Raw genomic sequence first — 21,238 nt, forward strand, 5'->3', positions numbered from 1 at the left:
TTTCGTATCTCAAACTGTTACTTGTGGGGAAATGTTTTAGAGAAAATAACATTTAAAACTTCTTTTATTTGTCCAGAGCTCAAGATGCATTTGAAAGATAATATTTTCTTCAACTATATTATATATTTGTGTATCTTAGAAATGTTGTTAAAGGTTAAATGTTCTTAAAGTAATCCTTGTTAATAGTGTGTTTTATTGTGACAAAAATTCCAAATTTTGACTTTTTAAGCTCTTCGTAAAGATTAAAAACTCCATCTTGGCAAGTTTAAAGAATAATTCTAATTATTTAATTACTGTTTTTTTTTTAATTTTTCTTTCACGTAGTTCCTTTTGGTACATAAGCAGTATTATTAAACACAAAACATTTTTAATGTTGCCTGTCACTGGCTATACTAACTAGCTTTTGATTTTCATTATATTTAAGTTCAGGAAGAGGAGGTATGATTTACAGAACTGATAAATGTAATATATCATTTACCTTTTTAAATACATCTCCATGTTCATCATTTGTGATTTTTTTCTTATTTTTAGTCTTTGATTAGTGCAACCCTCTCAAACATTTTATGAGAACAGTGCCTGAGAAAGAGCACTGTTGACTCCCCCCCCTTCTCATCTCCTCTCCTGGTCACTCAAGAGCCACCAAGAGTGGTGACAGGATGGGAGACAGTCTAATGGAAGCCAAGGGACACTGCCATAAAATCCAAAAAAACAGCACTCAATGAGTGGGATGAGTACCCCGGCATGAAGTGCTCCAGGCAGCTGTACTCTGTCATTTCAGGTGCCGATTGGTTAACAGGCCTAGGTATCTGGAAGGGAGGGAGCAGTAACCCAGGCATTGTTGCTGAGTGCTAATCTATTTGCATCTACTAGAAAAAAACACCTCTAGGGAAACTTGGTGCCAAATGTCAGGTTTTTATTACTCAGTAAACTTGGGTTTAGGGATCGCACTAATTACAAATCCACAAATATTTCTGTGATACCTTACTGAATGTTTTCCTTGTTGGGAGGTGTCTTAGTCAAATTTTGATTATGTACCCTGATTTTCTCTGAATATTACTAAAAGATAATTTGGTGGGTTTAAATGAAAACATCGAGAGGAAAGAGAGCAGAAAAGAAGAATATGGATAATCTACAAACTTGCTTATAATTAGTTCTTAAGTAAAAGAGAGTTAGTGTTTTAGTAAATTCTAGCTGCTGTAACAAAATACCATAGACCAGATGGCTTAAATAGTAGAAATTTATTTCTCACAGTCTGGAGGCATGGAAGTTGATGATACAGGTACTGGCCAGTTCTGCTTCTAAAGAGAGCATTCTTCCAGGCTGAAAGACAGCTGCCTTCTCCCATAACAGAGAGGAAGAGCAAACTCTGATAGCTCTTCTTATAAAGACACGAATCCTGTTAAATCAGCACCTCACTCTTGTGACCTCATTTAACTTTAATTACTTTCATAAAGTCTCTATAAATATAGTCACAAAAGGGTTTGGGGCTTCCACCTGTGAATTTGGGGAAGACCTGCACATTTAGTCTGGGTCAGTTGACTTAAATAATGTTGCCTATTATATGATCTAAAGGTACAAGTATAAAGAATCAACTTTTGAAGAATATCAAATCAGACACTTTAAAATGTCTTAAGTAAAAGAAAAAGATGAATGGATTTAGTAAAATAAAAAATTAGGAATGAATTTTTTTCTTGGTCTAGGTGAAAAAGTAAGTTGTCAGTATGATTTTTCAAAGTGGTCATTAAATAATTAGAACACCAACCAATAATTATATTAAAATTAACTCCCCTTGAAATGACCTAGAATGTATTGTGTCCTGCCCAACGCCCACTCCAGGGTCTCTGCTCACCATTTCTTCTACACTGCGTTTCTTGCATCCTAAACTCTTTGCCAGACTGATTTTTTTTCTCATGGAAAACACAAACGTATTATGTTCTCTGAGCAGTAGTGTCATGGTTCGTAATTCTAGAAATTATGAAACAGATGTTACCCGAAGGGGACATGAAACTAATTTATTAAACACTTTACGGTAACTAAACCTCAGAGTATCTAAGTACAGAATGGTTGAGCTAACCACTGTGGTTTCCTTTCAAATTTTATTTTAAAAGCCTATGTTGCCCTCTTAGAGTAGCACTCGAGGAACACACAGAGGAAGTCTGCTCTGCCACCATGCCTGTCAGAATTTACTAAGAAATGAATTTTGACAGCCTAAATGTAATTATGCTTTTAAAGTTGGCCTTCTGGAGCCCAACAAGTAGTAGATTTCCAGTTATTTTTGCTTTATTTCTTTTGCCTATGGTGAGTATCAAATAGGTAACTCTTTTTATTAGTCACTTAATGGAAATAAACATCTATTTCTGCTTACTGGAAGCAACAGCATATAGCATCTACAGTCTTTGTATTAAGTGCCATGACTCAGCCCTCCTGCAACTCTCACCCTTCCCAGGGAAGCTGGCACGTCCGACACTGCGCAGTCCAGCACATGTTCCATAGTTAAGCTGCAGTCACCTGGCATTTGCATATCTGTGTACTCAGTCATCACACACTGAGAGGACATTTCTCAGCTTCAGTGTGGGTTCTGCTTCAGGGGTCCTTTCACTCCAGCACTTGTGCTGTGAACTAACTGCTCTGCCCCTTCCTTACTCTGCAGCTGTCATTTTTGCTATGGGACAGTTGGAAGATTGTTCATGAAGTATGTGCTAGATACTATGCCCTATAGAATCTTTTTGACTAAGAATTTTATTCCAAACCCGCAAAAAAAAAAAAAAAGAATTCCTTCCTACTTTCAGTTTAAATTCTTAACTAGATTAGCTTGTATGTTATGACAAAAATTTTAAGTATGCTTTATAAGAAGTATTAGTTCATTTTTTTAGGATAGTAAAATGTGTATGCTCTCTTCCCACAGCCGGACCATATAGTGGTTTAGGCGAAATAATCCATCGGGAGAGTGTTCCAATGCACACGTTTGCCAAGTATCTCTTCACCTCTCTCCTACCTCACGATGCTGAATTGGCATACAAAATTGCACTGAGAGCGATGCGGTACGTATTCACGCCCAGCTGGGCAGAGGCGACCCCGTCCCCAGCTGCCTGCTGACTTCACGTTCACTCATGCTTCTTACAGGTGGCAGAGAAGTCAAAAGAACTTTTTTTCTATGCTTCCTAAGTTGTGGTGGAGGTGATTTGTTGGCTCATTTTGATTTTGTTTGGGGAGGAATTGTGTCTTTAAATGCTGTCATACTCATGACCATTGTGGCTTTTTTCTTTTCTTTCTTTTTTTTTTTTTCTTGAAGCTAGAATTTGGGACTAGAATATAGTTTCAGGCCATTTTAATCAGAAAACAACAATAGTTGAAACCTTCCTGAATAATTAATTGTTCTGAAAAATTAAAGACTGGAAACCATGATAAATAATAGGTATATTTGACTGAATATAACAATTGAGGGAGACCTTCATACTTGTTGTAGTTCTACATTCCATCAATATAATACAGTAAGGCTACTTATCACCAGGGCACATTTGTGATCAGCTGGAGGCTGAGAGGTGAGGGAGGGGCTGTGGCTCTGGCATGGAGAGAGTGCCTGGTAGGCTTCCTCCAGGATCTGCTCGCCTCCCTCCTGCTGCGTCCACCCCCTCAGTCCCTCCTTCTCAGTAATGACATATAGACTGTTAGTTCTCTGCCACTCACCTTCTCATTCTCATATGCCTTTCTAAAGTTAATTTCAGAATATTATTGTTTTTATCATGAATTTGTTGGACATGATATTTCTTTAATGAACTTAATATATTTTAAAATTTTGTATGTAACCTGTTAAACTTAAGGACCTAAGGGGAATGTCCACTTTCTCTCTTTTCCCCTTTTTATTATTATTATTATTATTATTATTAATTATTATTATTTTGATTGCACTGGGAATGGAACTCAGGGGCCTTCTACCTTGTGTGTACCTGCGTGTCAGTATATCTTAGGGCTGACATCCTTTAATTTGATGGTTTCCTTGATGACATGAAATCTCAGTAACTTATTAGAAAAGCCTTGTAAGTACTCTCTTGTTTATAAAGTACCAAAAATAAGTCAAAATATTTTATATTTTATTTGGAAACAGGGTCTCTTAAAACAGGTGAGGCTTGCTTCGAACCTGCGCAATCTTCCTGTCTCCGCCTCCCAAGTGCGTCTTTCCCCCTTTTTAAAAAATTAATAGAACACTTCTAGGTTTCTAACTGAAAGTACAGATTAGATATAATCACAGTTAACTACAGGATATAGTGCAAATCTGAGAACTTGAATACATTGAAGAATGGTTTCATCTTGTAAGAAGCTTTTCATCAAAGAGTTGATGTCTATAAATTAAAGATTCAAAACAGATCCTCACCTACAAATTACCACCATCTCCAAAGCTACTCTGTTCTTAAAAGTATTGAATGTGGCTCCTATTTATCCAGGTAGCTTATATCTATCTTGTATTTATTCAGTGATGGGATGAGTGTGTGTGTGTGTGTGTGTGTGTGTGTGTGTGTGTGTGTGTATTTATCTGTGCGTACCTGCGTGTCAGTATATCTTAGGGCTGACATCCTTTAATTTGATGGTTTCCTTGATGACATGAAATCTCAGTAACTTATTAGAAAAGCCTTGTAAGTACTCTCTTGTTTATAAAGTACCAAAAATAAGTCAATAACCAACATAATTAATAGTCCTCCACCAAATTGCCTTATACCATGTGGTTTGTATCTTAAAGCACATTTTTATAAGTAGATTCCTAGTCCCATTTTTGGAAGCTGCTACACTCCCAGACCTATTTTTTACATTTTTTGGAAACAGGGTCTCCTATGCCAGCACGCGCGGATGGCTTCAAACCTGCGCGATCCTCCTGTCTCTGCCTCCCAAGCGCGGGGATTACAAGGGTGCGCCACCACGCCCGGCAAAGCACATTTTTATAAGTAGATTCCTAGTCCCATTTTTGGAAGCTGAAATAGAAGTTGTCTTATGGAGACAGATACTCAGCTTTGTATTTACTCTAATCTTAAGAACTCTACTCTTGTTTAAAAGGGAAAGCTATTACTGTTCTGATGTCACCAGATGCTGTTGTTACTACCACTGGGAAAGTTTAAGGGTAAAGTGGCATAAGGTTCCTGTGTGCTTCTGGCTTATGTAACTGCACTCATTTTCTCACCTTCCCAGGGATGTTGACTAGTTTCCTTGGGGCATCTCTGCCAAGATCTTCCTGTGAATGCAGGGACACTCTTGAGATTTTAAAAAAACTAAACAGCAACCCTACCAAATTTCTTATTACTTAATTGCTTACCTTGCTACTTTTTCTAATGCTAACTTCTCTTTGTCCCTAGGTAAAAGTAAAAGAGGGAGAACCATTTGGCATATCTGAGCAATTACTGTTCTTGGCTGAGACCTGCAGTTCAGCACTACTCTCTGATCCTGCTACTTCTGGGTCTCCAGCTCTTATTCCATAATCCCTGACATTGGTGTACTTGAATTAAATCCAGTGTTTCAATTAGTGTGTGTGTGTGTGTGTGTGTGTGTGTGTGTGTGTGTGTGTGTCTAGGGATTGAACCCAGAGCCTTACACAATGCACACTAGGCAAAGCATACCACCTTCACTGAGCTTTGCCCCTGCCAGTGTTCTGATTATTTAAAGGAATTATTTTGATTGTATCTACTCTATTGGTCTCTTTGGTACTTTAGAAGAGATTGTGAAAGATGTGCTTTGTTTTCAAGAATGGTTTGTCAACATTTTGTTAGTCAAAGATAGTTTAAATACCAGAAAAAAACAATTTTTACAGATCTGTCAAGGGACAGATACTTGGTTCAGTTGCTCTCCTCTTCTCCCTATATTGATAAAAAATATTGAAGTCACAGGAACTAGTTCTGCAGAAATTATGAATGCGTGGAAAGGAAATCATTTTTGTCTTATTTTCATTTTATATTTTGATAGGTTAAGCTTATTTATCTGACATACCTACTATTTCCTGACTGCTGTCATCTCAGTCTTAACATCCATTTTACTGTTTTTTATTGTTTTAATAAGTGATTAAGATAAAAATAGCAAGTAAACATCAAGACTTGTATTTCAAAGTGCTTCAGTGTTGAACATCTTAGTTTCCCTGAATATTACAAGTTTATGAATGATAACAAAGAAAGGAAAGCGCTTAAGTTTGAGTAATTAGCAATGAAAACGATGACTTTGGTGTTCAAACAGCAGAGGTAGGCTGTTCCAGCTCTTCTTGAACCAGGATCCTGGACACTTTCTTCAGTGCCTACTCACGCTTCTGGCTTTTGCAGGCCAGTTCCTGTGGCCAAGTAGTAACTAGAGGCACCTTCCTTGTCTTCTTATTACAGGTTACTAGTATTGGAATCTACTGCTCCAACTGGAGACCTCACCCGCCCACACCACATTGCATCAGTTGTTCCAAACCGATACCCTCGCTGGTTCACTCTAAGCCACATTGAATCTCAGCAGTGTGAGCTGGCATCTACCATGCTGACTGCAGCCAAAGGTACTCTAATGACCCAAAGCCTCATAATTGTTTCCTTAGTTTGCCTGGTTTTCTCTCAAGGATCTTTAAGAAACAACAGCAATTTTCAATAGTGGTATTAATGTCAGATAAGTTGTAAAGGAATCTTTTGCTTTTGACATTACCTTCATGGTTTGTTCACAAGACAAAATGGGTCCTATTCATTAGAGCTGTCATTTTCCTTATTTACTTACATCTTTAAACATGCTGCTAGTAGAGTTCAGATTAACTACTATGCAAAAAAAAAAAAGAGTAAATGATTGAAAGTTAGAAGCAAATAAAGAATTTTGATTGTTTTCTTTGTTCTTGAACTATTCACCAAAAGTACATAAGTAGAAACTTAGGAGAGCTGTTTACCATATCTTGTTGGTTCTGGCTGTGTGTGTCTTTAGTCTTTAGTCATTGAAGGCGTATCTTGGTCTAACTGTGAAGCAGAGATTCATAGACCTTGTAGTAACTCTAGGACACTTACTTAGTTGTAGTGTCTGTGCCATCTGTGAATGTGTTGGGTAAATTAACTTGAGTTTGTTTTGTCTACTTTATTCCTCTCTCTGTGTGCATGATTGTTTGGTGTGCTTTATTTTGCTCCACTTATATCTTATTTGGTTTAGTTTTTCCCTTGTTCATTGCAGGTGATGTTCGGAAGCTGGAAACAGTATTAGAATCCATCCAGAAAAACATTCATTCCTCATCTCACATCTTCAAGCTTGCCCAAGATGCATTTAAAATAGCAACTCTTATGGACAGTTTGCCAGACATCACTCTGTTGAAGGTGTCTCTGGAACTGGGCCTGCAGGTATGTGCTTCCCTGGGGCACCAAAGACTGATAATTTAAGGTACCTCTTAGGGTTACTTTTGTCTTGTAGGGAGTTTTACACTTCAAATTACAAATTTATTGGACTTCAAAAGAGTACTGCATTTCATAGCTGCGATGACTTTGAGCTGAACCAGACTGTTAGGCTGAAAAAATTCTTTACTATATTACAACCTTAAAATCACTGTTTCTCCCACAAATGAATGGAGAGTTATTGCTAACAATAGACTCAAGTAAGCCTAGAATACATACTATTTAGTTTGTGAGGGTTGTTTTTTAGAGGAGACTGGAATTTTTATTGATGTTTTCATTTGACAGTTCTAGCTTCTTTTTATAACCCTGAGAAAATGAGGTAAAGAAGGGATGGTTAAGCGAGAGTCCTGTTTCAGATTTTAGCAGAATGTAAGGCCAAGGACATTTTGTTTAGTCATGTAGATAGATGTTTACTTATTTATAGTTTCTGAACAGATTACAGTATAAACAAAAAACTATAAAGCTTGTTTCTACTTTTCTCATGAGATCTCTCTTAACATTTGCTTTGTTTGTTGTTGCAAAGGAGTTGTTATGCCCTAATTACCTAAAAAGTATGGGAAATAGAGTGCCTTGATTAGATGATTAGTCTAGTTTTCTAGTCATAGATTGTTTTTTACAGCAATTACATTAATAAAGTTTAAAGAACCAGATGCTGGGAAAATGTACTTACTACTACTGTAGCATGCAATTCTGCACAAGATATAGCACATAGATCACTTTTGAACCATACAATGACAATTCAGAAACTTCCTTTTAAAAATAAATCCTTGCTGGGCGTGATGGCACACACTTGTAATTCCAGCACTTGGGAGGCTGAGACAGGAGGATCACATGGGTTCAAAGACAGCCTCAGCTACTTAGTGAGGCTCTCAGCAACTTAATGAGACCCTCTTCCCAAATAAATTATAAAATAGGGCTGGGGTGTAGCCCAGAGGTGGAAAGCCCCTGGGTTCCATCTCCAGTACCACAAAAAATTCACAAGGGTCACCAGTAATCAAACCATGGAAAGTTAAAGCCAGGAGGACAAGAGGCTTTGATTTTTCAGATGAGAAAAGAGATTGGGTGACTTGCCCAGAATGCCACCTCTGGACCATGGGCCCTCCAGATGTAGAACAGGGGCCTATGGACAAATCTAAATACATACGTAGATCTTTGCTCTAAGCAATATGTTTTTCATCCTCCTGGTAGCAGTAGTCTGCCCACTAGTTTATACCTTGGAACAAACTGTTTTCTTTTTTCATTGTCTCAGGATAGCCTTCCAAAACATGTTGTTATCCTGTTCTTATAGGTTATGCGAATGACACTGTCAACCTTAAATTGGCGCCGGCGAGAGATGGTGAGGTGGCTGGTGACGTGTGCTACTGAAGTTGGTAGGTAATCTGTGGAGGAAAGGCTTTCCAAGTACCTCACGGTAGGATTGAATCTTCATTTACAGATCCCAGAATATTTCCCTTCTGTTACTATGACTTCTCCAAGTCTCTGGCCCTTTCTAAAAAGCACCTGCAAAATGCATCCTTCTAGCACCCACCTCTCAACCCCAACCTTCAGTTACACACTCTTGCACTGTTGATATTCTATATTATCACATTTGCAGACCTCCGACCACATATTTAAAATGGAATCAATCCGTGAATAAACACTTTTTCCAGTTCATTACTCTGAGTTTTTTCTTCGTCATCTTGTGTATCCAGCATAGAAGTAACCACTGGATGTGGTTTGTTTAGACTTTCAGATGAGAAGTTGTAGCTGGCCTTACGGAAGTCCCCTTGATTGCCCATGGCTGGTATTTGTGAGGCTGTCAGTGCACTATCTGCCTCTGCAGCAGTAGATCAGTACTAAGGAAAATTCACATTCCCAGCAAGAAGCCAACACAAAATGGTGGCTATTTAAAATAAATGTCTGTTAAACTGTCTTTCTTTCTTCCTGTTTGCATCAGAAAAGGATACACATCTCTTGCTGAGAAGACACTACCATGTCAGTATTTAGATACTGATACAACAGATAATGTAAAGTCATTCTTACTATTTTTCTATCATTAATGTATAAATGGTTATCTGGGAATAGGGAACTTGGTCTCACTATAAAAATTTAAAGTCTTGAAGTTATACATTACTGAAGCTATATAAAGATAATGTGAGTTTAAGAACTGCCACACAACTCCCGTCCCTACACCAAAATATGCATCTGCTTTCTTTCTGAACTTCTGGGATTTTCCTACAGACGAAGCATGTGGCATCTGTGTTTTAGAGTGGTTAAGTCTGTATTAGCCATTTCTTTTTTTTTTTTTTTTTTTTTTTTTGGTGGTGCTGGGGTTCCTGGAAGCCCTTCTACCTCCGGGCTACACTCCCAGACCTATTTTAACATTTTTTATTTGGAAACAGGGTCTCCTAAGCTGCGCGCGCGGCTGGCTTCGAACCTACGCGATCCTCCTGCCTCCCAAGCGCGGGGATTACAAGCGTGCGCCACCACGCCCGGCTGTATTAGCCATTTCTAACATCTGAATGACCTGTAGGCCCACTTATCATGGGTAATGTTTTCTTGCTGCTTTCATGTATCTTAAAATTTTGTATTCTGTGAACTTACACACAGAAACCCCACATAAAATCCCTGCTTAGGCATTTTTCTGCCTCAGATTCCATAGTGGGCAACTCACAGGAGGCCCCAGTGAACTCACACTCATTAGCAGAAAGCCATTGTCTGAAATGGCAAGCAGCACAGTACAAATACCAGCTATCGAGAGGATTACTTCCTTATTATAGGAAGTTCATGTTCCTTTCAGGCATTTCACTGCATAATAATCCATAATAACCTTATTCTAAAAGGTGGCTCCGAGGCACATCACCTTACAGGATTTTCTGGCCTCGATCTTGTCTTGTGATGCTTAACAATGTAAGCATTGATTATGAAAGTGGAAAGGAGATCTCTAGCCAGCCTCCTTGTCAGTAATAGGCTTGTTTGCGTTCCTCGCAGGTGTGTATGCCCTGGACAGCATCATGCAGAGCTGGTTTACGCTCTTCACTCCCACTGAGGCCACAAGTATTGTCGCAACTACCGTCATGTCCAACAGCACCATTGTCCGCCTCCATCTGGACTGCCACCAACAGGAAAAGCTGGCCAGCAGTGCCCGGACGCTTGCCTTGCAGTGCGCCATGAAGGACCCTCAGAACTGCGCCCTCTCTGCGCTAACCCTTTGTGAAAAGGATCACATAGCTTTTGAGACGGCCTACCAAATTGTCCTCGACGCTGCTACCACCGGCATGAGCTACACACAGCTCTTCACGATAGCACGGTACATGGAGCACCGCGGGTACCCCATGAGGGCCTACAAGCTGGCCACCCTGGCCATGACCCATCTCAACCTGAGCTACAATCAGGACACGCACCCTGCCATTAACGACGTTCTGTGGGCCTGTGCGCTCAGCCACTCCCTTGGCAAAAACGAGCTTGCAGCTATAATACCTCTGGTGGTCAAGAGTGTCAAGTGTGCAACGGTACTGTCGGACATTTTGCGCAGGTGCACTCTGACCACTCCCGGCATGGTGGGACTTCATGGAAGGAGGAACTCTGGTAAGCTCATGTCACTGGACAAAGCTCCCTTGAGGCAGCTGCTGGATGCCACGATCGGGGCCTACATCAACACAACGCACTCACGACTCACACACATCAGCCCTCGGCACTACAGTGAGTTTATAGAGTTCCTCAGCAAGGCCCGAGAGACCTTCCTCATGGCGCACGATGGACACATTCAGTTTACACAGTTCATCGACAACCTGAAACAAATCTACAAAGGCAAAAAGAAACTGATGATGTTGGTTCGGGAGAGGTTTGGTTGATAGAACTCGTATGAATGGGGTGGGGGGCGGGGATGGGAGGGATGGTTTGTTTTTACTTGAGCCTGCCTTTGTATCCTTTTTAACTTAAAGAACAGAGCCACACCGGTATTATATGTGTATAGTTATATTGCGTTTGCAGACTAAATTGTCATGTTGTGAAAGTTTGTGTGTTTTTAAGTTTTTCCCTTTTTCTTTCTTTCCTTTTTATTTTATTTTTAATTCTTTTTTTGATTGGTTTTGTATGAGAGAGAGGTTAAAAGGTTTGGTTTACACTGAGTATATGTTGTCAAGTGGCAAAAGCCCACAGAGCTCTCCTGTTTTCTGTATACGTTCACAGCCTCAAAAAATAATTGAAATGGCTTTAAAAACCAAACAAAACACCTCCATCCTGTGATAAGTACCTCGAATGGATTCAGCTTTACTCCTTTGTAACTCATCTTTACATTTTCAGCATATTTAAACAAACCAACAAAATGAAATACTAATAGTAACGAAAGGCTGACTCACGTGGCTTTGCAGTGCTGTCCGTCCAGAAGCATGGCACACGATGCTCGTGCATGTGGAAACTTAGCGACTGTCAACATACATTCTCAGGGATTTATCCAGAAAAATTAAAAAAAAGAATGAGAGCATTTATTGTACTGTATATATATTATAGTATATGTCTGAATATTGAAAATATAACATTAACTAATTTATAAAAAATATTCTATGTAATGCAAAATACTTGAAGCTGCAGTAGCTTGGTTTTAAACAAAAACAAAAAAACTGAGAGAAAACCTATCAGAAGGACTAAAAGTGCGCCTTGCTTCAGGGTTGGCTCAGGCGGTGAACTTCATGCTGGGCATCTATGCAGAGCCACCTTTTGGATTGCATGGTTGGGCTGATATCTTTTGGGAGAAATTATATATGTATATATATTTATACAACTTATGTATACATATATATATGTATACACACAGACACATACACAACACCAACAACAACCACTACACCACACATGCTTGTAACAGGCACTAGAATAAAGGACAACAAAATACACAGCCAGAGCAGCAAGCCTTAGCATTAAGAATATACAGTATGCCGGATTGGAGATCGTGCCTCCTAGCCTAGGAAACTTAAAAGAAATACCTTTTGACACAAAACGCAAAATGTTTTCCAAAACAATTGACATATGATACATTACGCCTTTGCAGTGAGCTAATAATAAGCTAACCTTTGTGCACAAATAACATTATATATATTATATATCTATTCTGCATAGGTATTTTGACTTTGTGCAGGACAGAAAGTTGTGTAGGTATGACTGTTCTACTTTTCAGTTTTCTTTCTTTTTTTTAAGATATATTTTATTTTCTCTAGAATTACTCAAAACGAAAGCAGCCTTCTATCTTGCCTTGTCTTAATGCTTTAAAATAACCAAACTGGAGATCTAACTACCAAACTGTTCATGATATTATTAAAATACCAACTTTGGTTACAGTATATAGTGTCTTTTCTTTAGCTGATGGTTCTGTAACCTTGTGCTTTTTAAAGCAATTTTTATGTTTTGGTGCAAAAGTTGTCCAGTGTCTCTTGTTCCTTCATTAGAGAACATGCTAGAGGTATGTTTGTAGGTATTTTTGTTTAGAAGAACTATTTCATGCGCTCCATTTTATTTATTATAATAGGTAAAAAGAAAAAAAAAAGGTTGTACTTCATCACCCATGTAAACATGCTCATGAAGTTGAAAGTAATTAAGATTTGATACACTGATATCAATTTATTTATGTAACTAAATCACTGTTTTATAAACTTGTTAATGATCAACAATTTTTGTTTTGATTAAAATTAGTTTTTTGAAAGTTGATTCTGCCTCCTTTAATGGTATATTATCTCTTACTATTACTTGAATTTGGTGATAATAGACCTGGATATTCCTGCATCTCTACCACATACATAAATTCACTAAACATCTATAAACTGTTTCCTGGGCACTGTCTTAGGCCCTGGAGATAGAATTATTAACAAGACTAGGCCCTGGAACATACTTTCTCTTTAGCAGAGAAGACAGACATAAATCAGATAATCACAAAGAAAAAACACAAGACAGAATAGTTAGTTTTCAGTCAGTACACTGATCATTCTTCCCTAATGACACTAATTTAGGATGATCAGTGCTTGGTATGTTTAATAGATGCCGAGTTTGTGAGAGATGTGTGGTTTAAGAAGAAACTACACTAAAGAGGTAAATTCTATATATACAATATAATTATCTGTGCCACCCTGTCTCTCTATGAAAATGGTACAAATACTACCACACCACAAAATTTACTCTTACCTTTTTTTTTTTTTTTTTTTTTGGTGGTACTGGGGTTTCTGGAGCCCTTCTACCTCCGGGCTACACTCCCAGACCTGTTTTCATATTTTTATTTGGAAACAGGGTCTCTTAAGCGAGCGCGGCTGGCTTCGGACCTGCGCGATCCTCCTGTCTCCGCCTCCCAAGCATGGGGATTACAAGCGTGCGCCACCACGCCCGGCTACTCTTACCTATTTTAAGTGTACAGTAGGGTATACTTATTGTAAGACAGATCTCTATAACTTTTCTTACCTTACAGAACAGTTTAAACTCCAATTATTTAACTGTTCTTTCTTGTTTGCCTTCACTTGGTAAACACAACATTCTATTTTAATAAATTTTGACTACTTTAGATACCTCCTATAAGTAAAGTCATACAGTATTTGTGTGGGGGACCAACTTTTTCATTCCTCCAGGTGCATCCAGGTAGTAGCAGGGAACAATTTCCTTTTTTAGGGCTGCGTGGTGTCCCATATGTATAGCACATACTGTGTTTTGTTCATTCATCTATCAGTGGTCACCAGGGCTGCTTGTCTACTTCTTGGGTGTTCTGAATATGCTGCTGCAAACTACAGGTGCAGAAATAACCTCTTGGAGACCCTGATTTCAATTCTTATGGACATACACTCACAAGTGGGACTGTCAAATACATTTTTTAAAGCTACAGTTTTCAAAATAACATTTTAAAAGTTTCTTTTTAACATCCAGTCTTAACAGTGAATTCCAGGTGTCAGCAGGTTAAGCCAATCGGTGGAAGTTATAAATGAGTTATGGTGACATTTAAAATCCCATTAATGCCAAGTAGAAACAAAAATAAAAACTATAAAATGGTAAGGGGTTGGTTTCTTTGGCAATTTTATTCTTAGTTTTGCAAAGGTTGACGTTGCCTAAGGGCTAATTGAAGTGTTTGTAGGTCTAAAACACTGGGATGTTTCATAATGAAGTAACTGCTGAAAAGGGAATGCATGGACATTGAAGGAAGAAGAAAAGCGACTTTTAAGTAGCCAAGACTTTGGCATTTTCCCTGATGGGAACTAACCTGCACTCATGGATCATCTTTGCAGAGAGACCTTAAAGTATCATGGGCCCTGGGAAAAGTGAGGCCGGAACAACTCTCTCACCCCATTGGAGCCAACATTCCCCAGCCACCGTGCCTCCGGTCCTTTGTTATGGCTGGTCAAGTAGACAACTGAGTTGATGTGCTCATGTTTCCTCCTCTCCCGTGGGCTGGTACTAGAAAAAGTCCTGGAAAGGTTGAAACTGGAATAACAGGAAGGAGGAGGAGAAGTGACAAGTTAAAAAATGCAAAGGGAAAGAAGCTGTTCCTAACTGGGGCCCAGACTGGACTTGTGCATTTCAGGGCTCTTTGGGATTTCACTTGAGGATAGGGGCTATAGTTTCAGGGGGGAAAGGAATGTTTCATGACTTTCCAGTATTGAATAAAATACAATTAAGCTCACTTATCACAAATATCATAAATGCTGCATTACAGAAGCAAAGAAGAACTGTTATATATTTGATTTGTAGGCCAATTCAATCTAATTTGAGCAAAAGAAAAAATGGGTGTGTTTTGGGGAGTTAAACCCAGGGGCATCCTACCTCTGAGCTATCCCTTCTAGCTCACATATGTACATATAACTTTTTTTTTTTTTTTTTGGAACAGAGTCTTGGTATGTGGCTGAAGCTGTCCTCTAATCTGTGATTTTCCTGTCTCACCTGGCCAAGTAATGGGATTATAGGCATGAGCCACCACCCAGCTATTGGAAGGATTCTGAATGATCCATTCAGCAAACTTTATGCCTACCACATGACAGGCATGGTTCTAGGCACTAAAAAGTCACGAACAAAGTCAAATGCCTTTTCTCATGGAACATATATTCTAGCAAGAGGAAGACAACATAGTAGCTGGTGATAGATGTCAGGGGAAGAGCTTTAGGTAGAATGGTCAGGAGAGACCTCTGATGGGGTCGAGGGACCTGGCCATGCTGATCTAGGGCAGATGTGTGAAGCAGGAGAAATGGCGAGGTGGGAGTGTGGGAAGGCGTTGCCTAGTCTAGAACAAGCTCCAGAGGGGCCCATTGGGGTGAGGGGTGGCAAGGTGGCCAGAGGGAAGAAGGGAGGGGCAATCCTGGATTCAAGAGGGGCATAGAGGTTATGGTGAGGAGTTTTACTCAAGGATTTCAAGTAGGAGTCGTGATTTGACTTGTGAGATGAGCCATTTGCTGGCTGCTGGGAGGTTAGGACTACAGAAAAGAAGGGAGACAGCTTAGGAGACAAAATCTGTGGGCCCAGCAAAGACAGTGACAAATGGTTACATCTGCATATCTTGGACAGCTGAGCCGTTTCTTGATACTGGATGTGGTATAGGAGAAAGAGAAGCATCAACAATGACTTCCAAATCTGGAGCTGCTGGAAAGAAGTTCCACTAACTGAGTTAGGGAAGACGCCGGGGAACAATTTTCTAGGAGTTCAGTTCGAACATTTTAAATCAGAGATGCCTGTAAGACACCCAGGTGGAGCTGTCAAATAGGCGTTAGCTCAGGAGAGAGCTTAGGGCTAGACAGAAACATTTGGAGAATCTGTAGTTTTAAAATGTTATATATAGCCACGAGACAAGGAGTGAGGGAAGATAATTTGATCCAAAATAGAGTCCTGAAAATGTTCATTTCCCAGTTGAATTGTTATTGTGACACAAACCCAGCCAGTCCTTCCTCGCCTTCCTGACCTCTGAAGGGCGGCTCATGCTAGCACTCAGTCCTCTGAGCTTTATTGTCTATAGATGGGCTTTTTCCTCTTAAAATAGTTGTTCCATAGATAGAAAATAAGTTTCTGACCCTTATGTCTCAGTTTCTCTACCAGAGAAGGACAGCCTTCTAGGCAGTTCTAGTTTGGAAAATCCCAAGGGCGACCTTCCATGGCGTGGTCACAGACCCAGGGCATGGGTCAGGGACATAGGCATGGCTAGGTAGCGTAGCCTTATTTAGTGGGACTTGAGGTTCCAAAGAAAAGAAATTTATTTTCGACTAGCAATCATTTTGTGGCATCTGTGCCAGTTACCATAAATAGTTTCATGATGGGTAGCCTTACGAAAGATAAATAATTGAACTTAAGGATATTTTGAACTTTCCCTACTCTATGCTATTTTTTGGTAAGAATTTTATACTTTTTAGGGAGGGGTACTAGAGATTGAATCCAGAGACGTTCTAACTCTGAGCTATACCCCCAGCCTTCTTTAATTTTTATTTTTAAACCAGGGTCTTACTAAGTTGCTGAGGCTATCCTGAAACTGTGATCCTCCTATCTCAGCTTCCTAAGTACTAGGATTACCAGTTTGTGTCACCACGCCCTATTAGAATTTTATACCATCTATATTTTGAGAATCTTGTTTAAAAAGTCCGATAGGAAGCATAGTCCCTATTGCTTTGCACTTCAATTTCCTTTTTGTTGTTGTTTCCTTTCCCAACTTCTTTTTTTCTAGTGGTACTGGGGTTCCTGGAAGCCCTTCTACCTCCGGACTACACTCCCAGACCTATTTTTCCATTTTTATTTGGAAACAGGGTCTCCTAAGCCAGCGCGCACGCGCGCGGCTGGCTTCAAACCTGCGCGATCCTCCTGTCTCCGCCTCCCAAGCGCCGGGATTACAAGCGTGCGCCACCACGCCTGGCCCCTTTCCCAACTTTTTATCTCGAAAATTTCAGACATACAGGAAGGTTGAAAGAGTAAAACTAAATGAAAGCTGTGATCTCCCCAGTGTGCCTGTGAGCCCTGACGCTTGACTGCTGTGGTGACCTGCAGTCCTAGGTCGGGTGGCTCAGTCTTGGACAGGACCAGGCCCCTGTGAGTGAAAGGCCAGGGACTCGAGTGGCTCCCTCGTGGGAAGCCCAAAACCAAAGTAGGAAAGGAAAAAGTTAGCCTCTTGCCCTCAAAGCCCAAAGTGGAGGAAATAGGAACAAGGGAAAACTTTTTTTTTTTTAAAGAGATTGCCTTGCCGGGCGTGGTGGCGCACGCTTGTAATCCCCGCGCTTGGGAGGCAGAGACAGGAGGATCGCGCAGGTTCGAAGCCAGCCGCGCGCGCTGGCTTAGGAGACCCTGTTTCCAAGTAAAAATGTAAAAATAGGTCTGGGAGTGTAGCCCGGAGGTAGAAGGGCTTCCAGGAACCCCAGTACCACCAAAAAAAAAAAAAAAAAAAAAAAAAAAAAAATTGCCTTATTTGACTATATTAACACTCAGGAGAAAAATAATAATAATAAAAAAAACCCTTCAGTTCCACTGATAACTCCTAACTGAAGAATATAGACCTTCAAACCCAGGTATGTTCAGAGGACTTTTGCTTTTTCCCTTTAAGAGGGGTTTCTTAAAATGGGCTGCTAGCCGGGCGTGGTGGCACATGCTTATAATCCCAGCATTTGGGAGGCTGAGAATTGAGGATCGAGGTTCGTGAACAGCCTCAGCTACTTAGGCCCTTTGCAACTCAGTGAGACCCTGTTTCAAAATAATGAATAAAAATAGGGCCGGGGATGTAGATTGGAGGTCGAATGCTCCTGGGTTCCATCCCCAGACCCGGAAAAAAAAAAAAAAAAAAAAAAAGAGCTGCTGCCTTGAAAATGGGCTCTTTTCAGTAATAAAAAATATAGAACAGATGAAATATCCTCTAGAGCAGTTTTAACACTGCACACTTGTAATCCCTGCTCTTAGGAGGCTGAGACAGGAGGATCGCGCAGGTTCGAAGCCAGCCTCAGCTGGCTTAAGAGACCCTGTTTCCAAATAAAATATAAAATAGGTCTGGGAGTGTAGCCCAGAGGTAGAAGGCCCTTGAGTTCCATTCCTAGTACCACCAAGAAATAAAATAAAATAAAACTTAAACATATTGAAGTCAACCACTAAGCCAAGCAAGGGAAGGAGGGATAGGGAGGGAATGGGGGTGGGAATTGGGTAGGGGTTAAATCAGTGATGTGTACATGTATGTACACATAAGTTTGTTTTTTTTACCCCAATATGATGTGTGAATATAATGCACCAATAAAAAACTTTTTAAAAAAGAATAAAAAATAGGGCAGGGGGTGTAGCGTGGAGGTCGAATGCCCCTGGATTCCATCCCCAGACCCATACACACACACACACACACACACACACACACACACACACACACACACACACCAAAAAACAAAACAAAACAAAACAAAAAAAAACAGGGGCTTATTAGGTTGCTGAGAGTCTTTCTAAATTGCCAAGGCTAATCTCAACTCTGAGATCCTCCTGTTTCAGCCTACCAAGTACTGGCATTACAGGCATGTGTCACTACATCCTGCTGCAAAATACATTCTAATCTCCTTCACATTTGAACCATCTAGTATAGCAGTGTTTATCAGAGCACAGTCCACACGCCTGAAGGATTGTCCTGGTTCCCACCCCAGACTCAGGGATTTTCAACTCTTTATTAGGAATGCAGAAATCTGTATAAGGAAACTCAGTGTTAAAGATGACTTTTATTTTGCTCTTCACATCCAACATTCCCAAGTGTTACATACAGATGGGCTAGACACGATGGACTGGAAAACTCAGCATAGGGGATGGGCTGTGGGCAAGGCCCACCTTTCTCTCTAGGGGCTGCTCTCCACCGCAGCACCTCTCTGTCCTTGCAATTCCTACCTGCCACCCAGAGAAACGGGTGGCAGGAAAGGAGAGAACTTGCTATATGCTGCACACAGGCTGCGCACCTCAGCGAAAGCCATTGTGAGTGGAGGCTGAAGTGATCAGTGGAAGGCTTTCTTGGATTTTAGGCAGGGATTGCTTCTTCGGGCAATCAGCGCATTCACTTATATTCACAGCATCAAAAAAAGTGCTTGAGCCTGGGGAAAATTAGGTAGTCAACTTTATTTTTTTTTAATTTTTTTTTTGGTGGTACTGGGGTTCCTGGAAGCCCTTCTATCTCCGGGCTACACTCCCAGACCTATTTTTCCATTTTTATTTGGAAACAGGGTCTCCTAAGCCAGCGCACGCGGCTGGCTTCAAACCTGCGCGATCCTCCTGTCTCTGCCTCCCAAGCGCGGGGATTACAAGCGTGCGCCACCACGCCCGGCGGTAGTCAACTTTAAAGTCATGAGCCTCCCTAAAAATCATACTAAGTGGCCCAAAGGGCCTTCGTGGCCTGCCAAGTCTGGCGTGCAGAGCCGAAACCGCATCTGCATCCACTTAAAACCCATTCCATGGTGCCTGCTGATCAAATGCCTTTTTGTTTTGTCTTTTACATGTCATAGCTCAACCCCTAGGTTCTCCTCATTGGTGGCGAGACAGAGCCACTGACCTTCCATATTGGGAACCGATAAATTTAATTTGTGGATGAAACTTCCCAAATCAATTTTGATTGCTGTCACTCTAGGAGATCTGGGGGACTCAGAATGGATGATGATGTGTGAAAAACATTTCTTTAAGCTGCAAGGCGGAGGATTCTCATTCAAGGTCTCCTTGCCCTTCAGTCCACTGGGGTTTTGTGAGCATCCTGCCTTGTGGTGGCTCAGGTGAGATTGGAGGGGGAGGAGCTCTGCTAGCTCCATGACCTTCTCCAGTGCCTCTGTCTCTGTCGGTGTCATTTGTTTGATGGCTCTGAAATTCCACCACATACTTTATAAAGGGCAGTGACTTTGGGGTGGAAATTTGCTCTCTCAGAGACCCTTCTGGGATGTGGGATTTGGTCTTGCTATACACAGAATCTTTGTAGAGAAAGTGGCTTCCTGTATTTGCAAGATATTTCCAACCAACATCCTCATGCCAAGTAACAAATGACTGTCTGCTCTCTGGCATGGCGACTCAGGAATCCCAGACTGGCCTGCCCAAGTGCAGTAAAGAGGAACCAGACAGACCCAGATCCATCCTTCCATCCTCTCTCTCTCTCTCTCTCTCTCTCTCTCTCTCTCTCTCTCTCTCTCCTCTCTCTCTCCTCTCTTTTAAGACTTTTTAACTGGGTGCACTCCTGTAATCCCAGTACTTGGAAAACTGAGGTAGGAGGATAGCAGATTCAAGGCCAGTGTCAGCAACTTAGAGAGACCCTATTTCATAACAGCTAAAATATGAAACCAACCTAGGTCTCCATCAACAGGTGAATGGATTGCAAAATTATGGGAAATACACACAATTGAATTCTACTCAGTTATAAAGAAGAAGAAAATCATGTCATTCGCAAGAAGATGGAAAGACTTGGAGAACATTATGTTAAGTGAGATCAGCCAAGCACCGAAAGAGAAGAGACATGTTTTCTCTAATATGCTCAAACTAGAGAGTATTAGGGATACCAGAGGGACTCCAGATAATGGAGGGGAAACCTCAGCAAAGCTAGAATGGAAGGCTGAGGTTGATTAATGGAGGAGCTACATCCGAATATGTGTAAAAGTATGAATATAGTATGGTGGGAGGGGGGAAGAAGAAACGGGCTGGGGAGGGCACCAAGCAGTCTGAATGTATGCCATTTTCAATTTGTTCCATATAAAAATTTAAAAAAAAATAAATAAAAACAAAATAAAAAGGGCTGAGGAAGAGGTAGAATGCCCCTAGGTTCAGTCCCCAGTACCAAGGAATAATGGATGGAAGAAGGGAGGAGATAAGAAGACCTTTAAACCTACTTCTCTGTTAGTCAGTTGGTGCTCTCGGTTCTGGTAATCCAAGGTGGACAAAAGCTGTGTCTGTGTGTCTGCCAGCAG

At 40.6% G+C, this 21,238-nt stretch overlaps 1 protein-coding gene across 1 annotated transcript in view; it reads left to right on the plus strand.

Moving 5' to 3' along the window:
• ZSWIM6 (zinc finger SWIM-type containing 6) overlaps positions 1-11,206 on the plus strand; it is a gene marked incomplete at both ends in the record, with an annotated part of 194,481 nt that extends 183,275 nt beyond the window's left edge. The window contains 5 exons of the mRNA XM_080703132.1: positions 2,906-3,041; positions 6,351-6,508; positions 7,159-7,322; positions 8,662-8,743; positions 10,344-11,206. Coding sequence (XP_080559258.1) covers positions 2,906-3,041; positions 6,351-6,508; positions 7,159-7,322; positions 8,662-8,743; positions 10,344-11,206 — 1,403 coding nt within the window. The remainder of the gene's footprint in view (positions 1-2,905; positions 3,042-6,350; positions 6,509-7,158; positions 7,323-8,661; positions 8,744-10,343) is intronic.
• Positions 11,207-21,238: the final 10,032 nt, after the last annotated feature.

Source organism: Muscardinus avellanarius (assembly GCF_963383645.1).
Source record: "Muscardinus avellanarius genome assembly, chromosome: 1".
NCBI classification, from domain to species: domain Eukaryota; kingdom Metazoa; phylum Chordata; class Mammalia; order Rodentia; family Gliridae; genus Muscardinus; species Muscardinus avellanarius.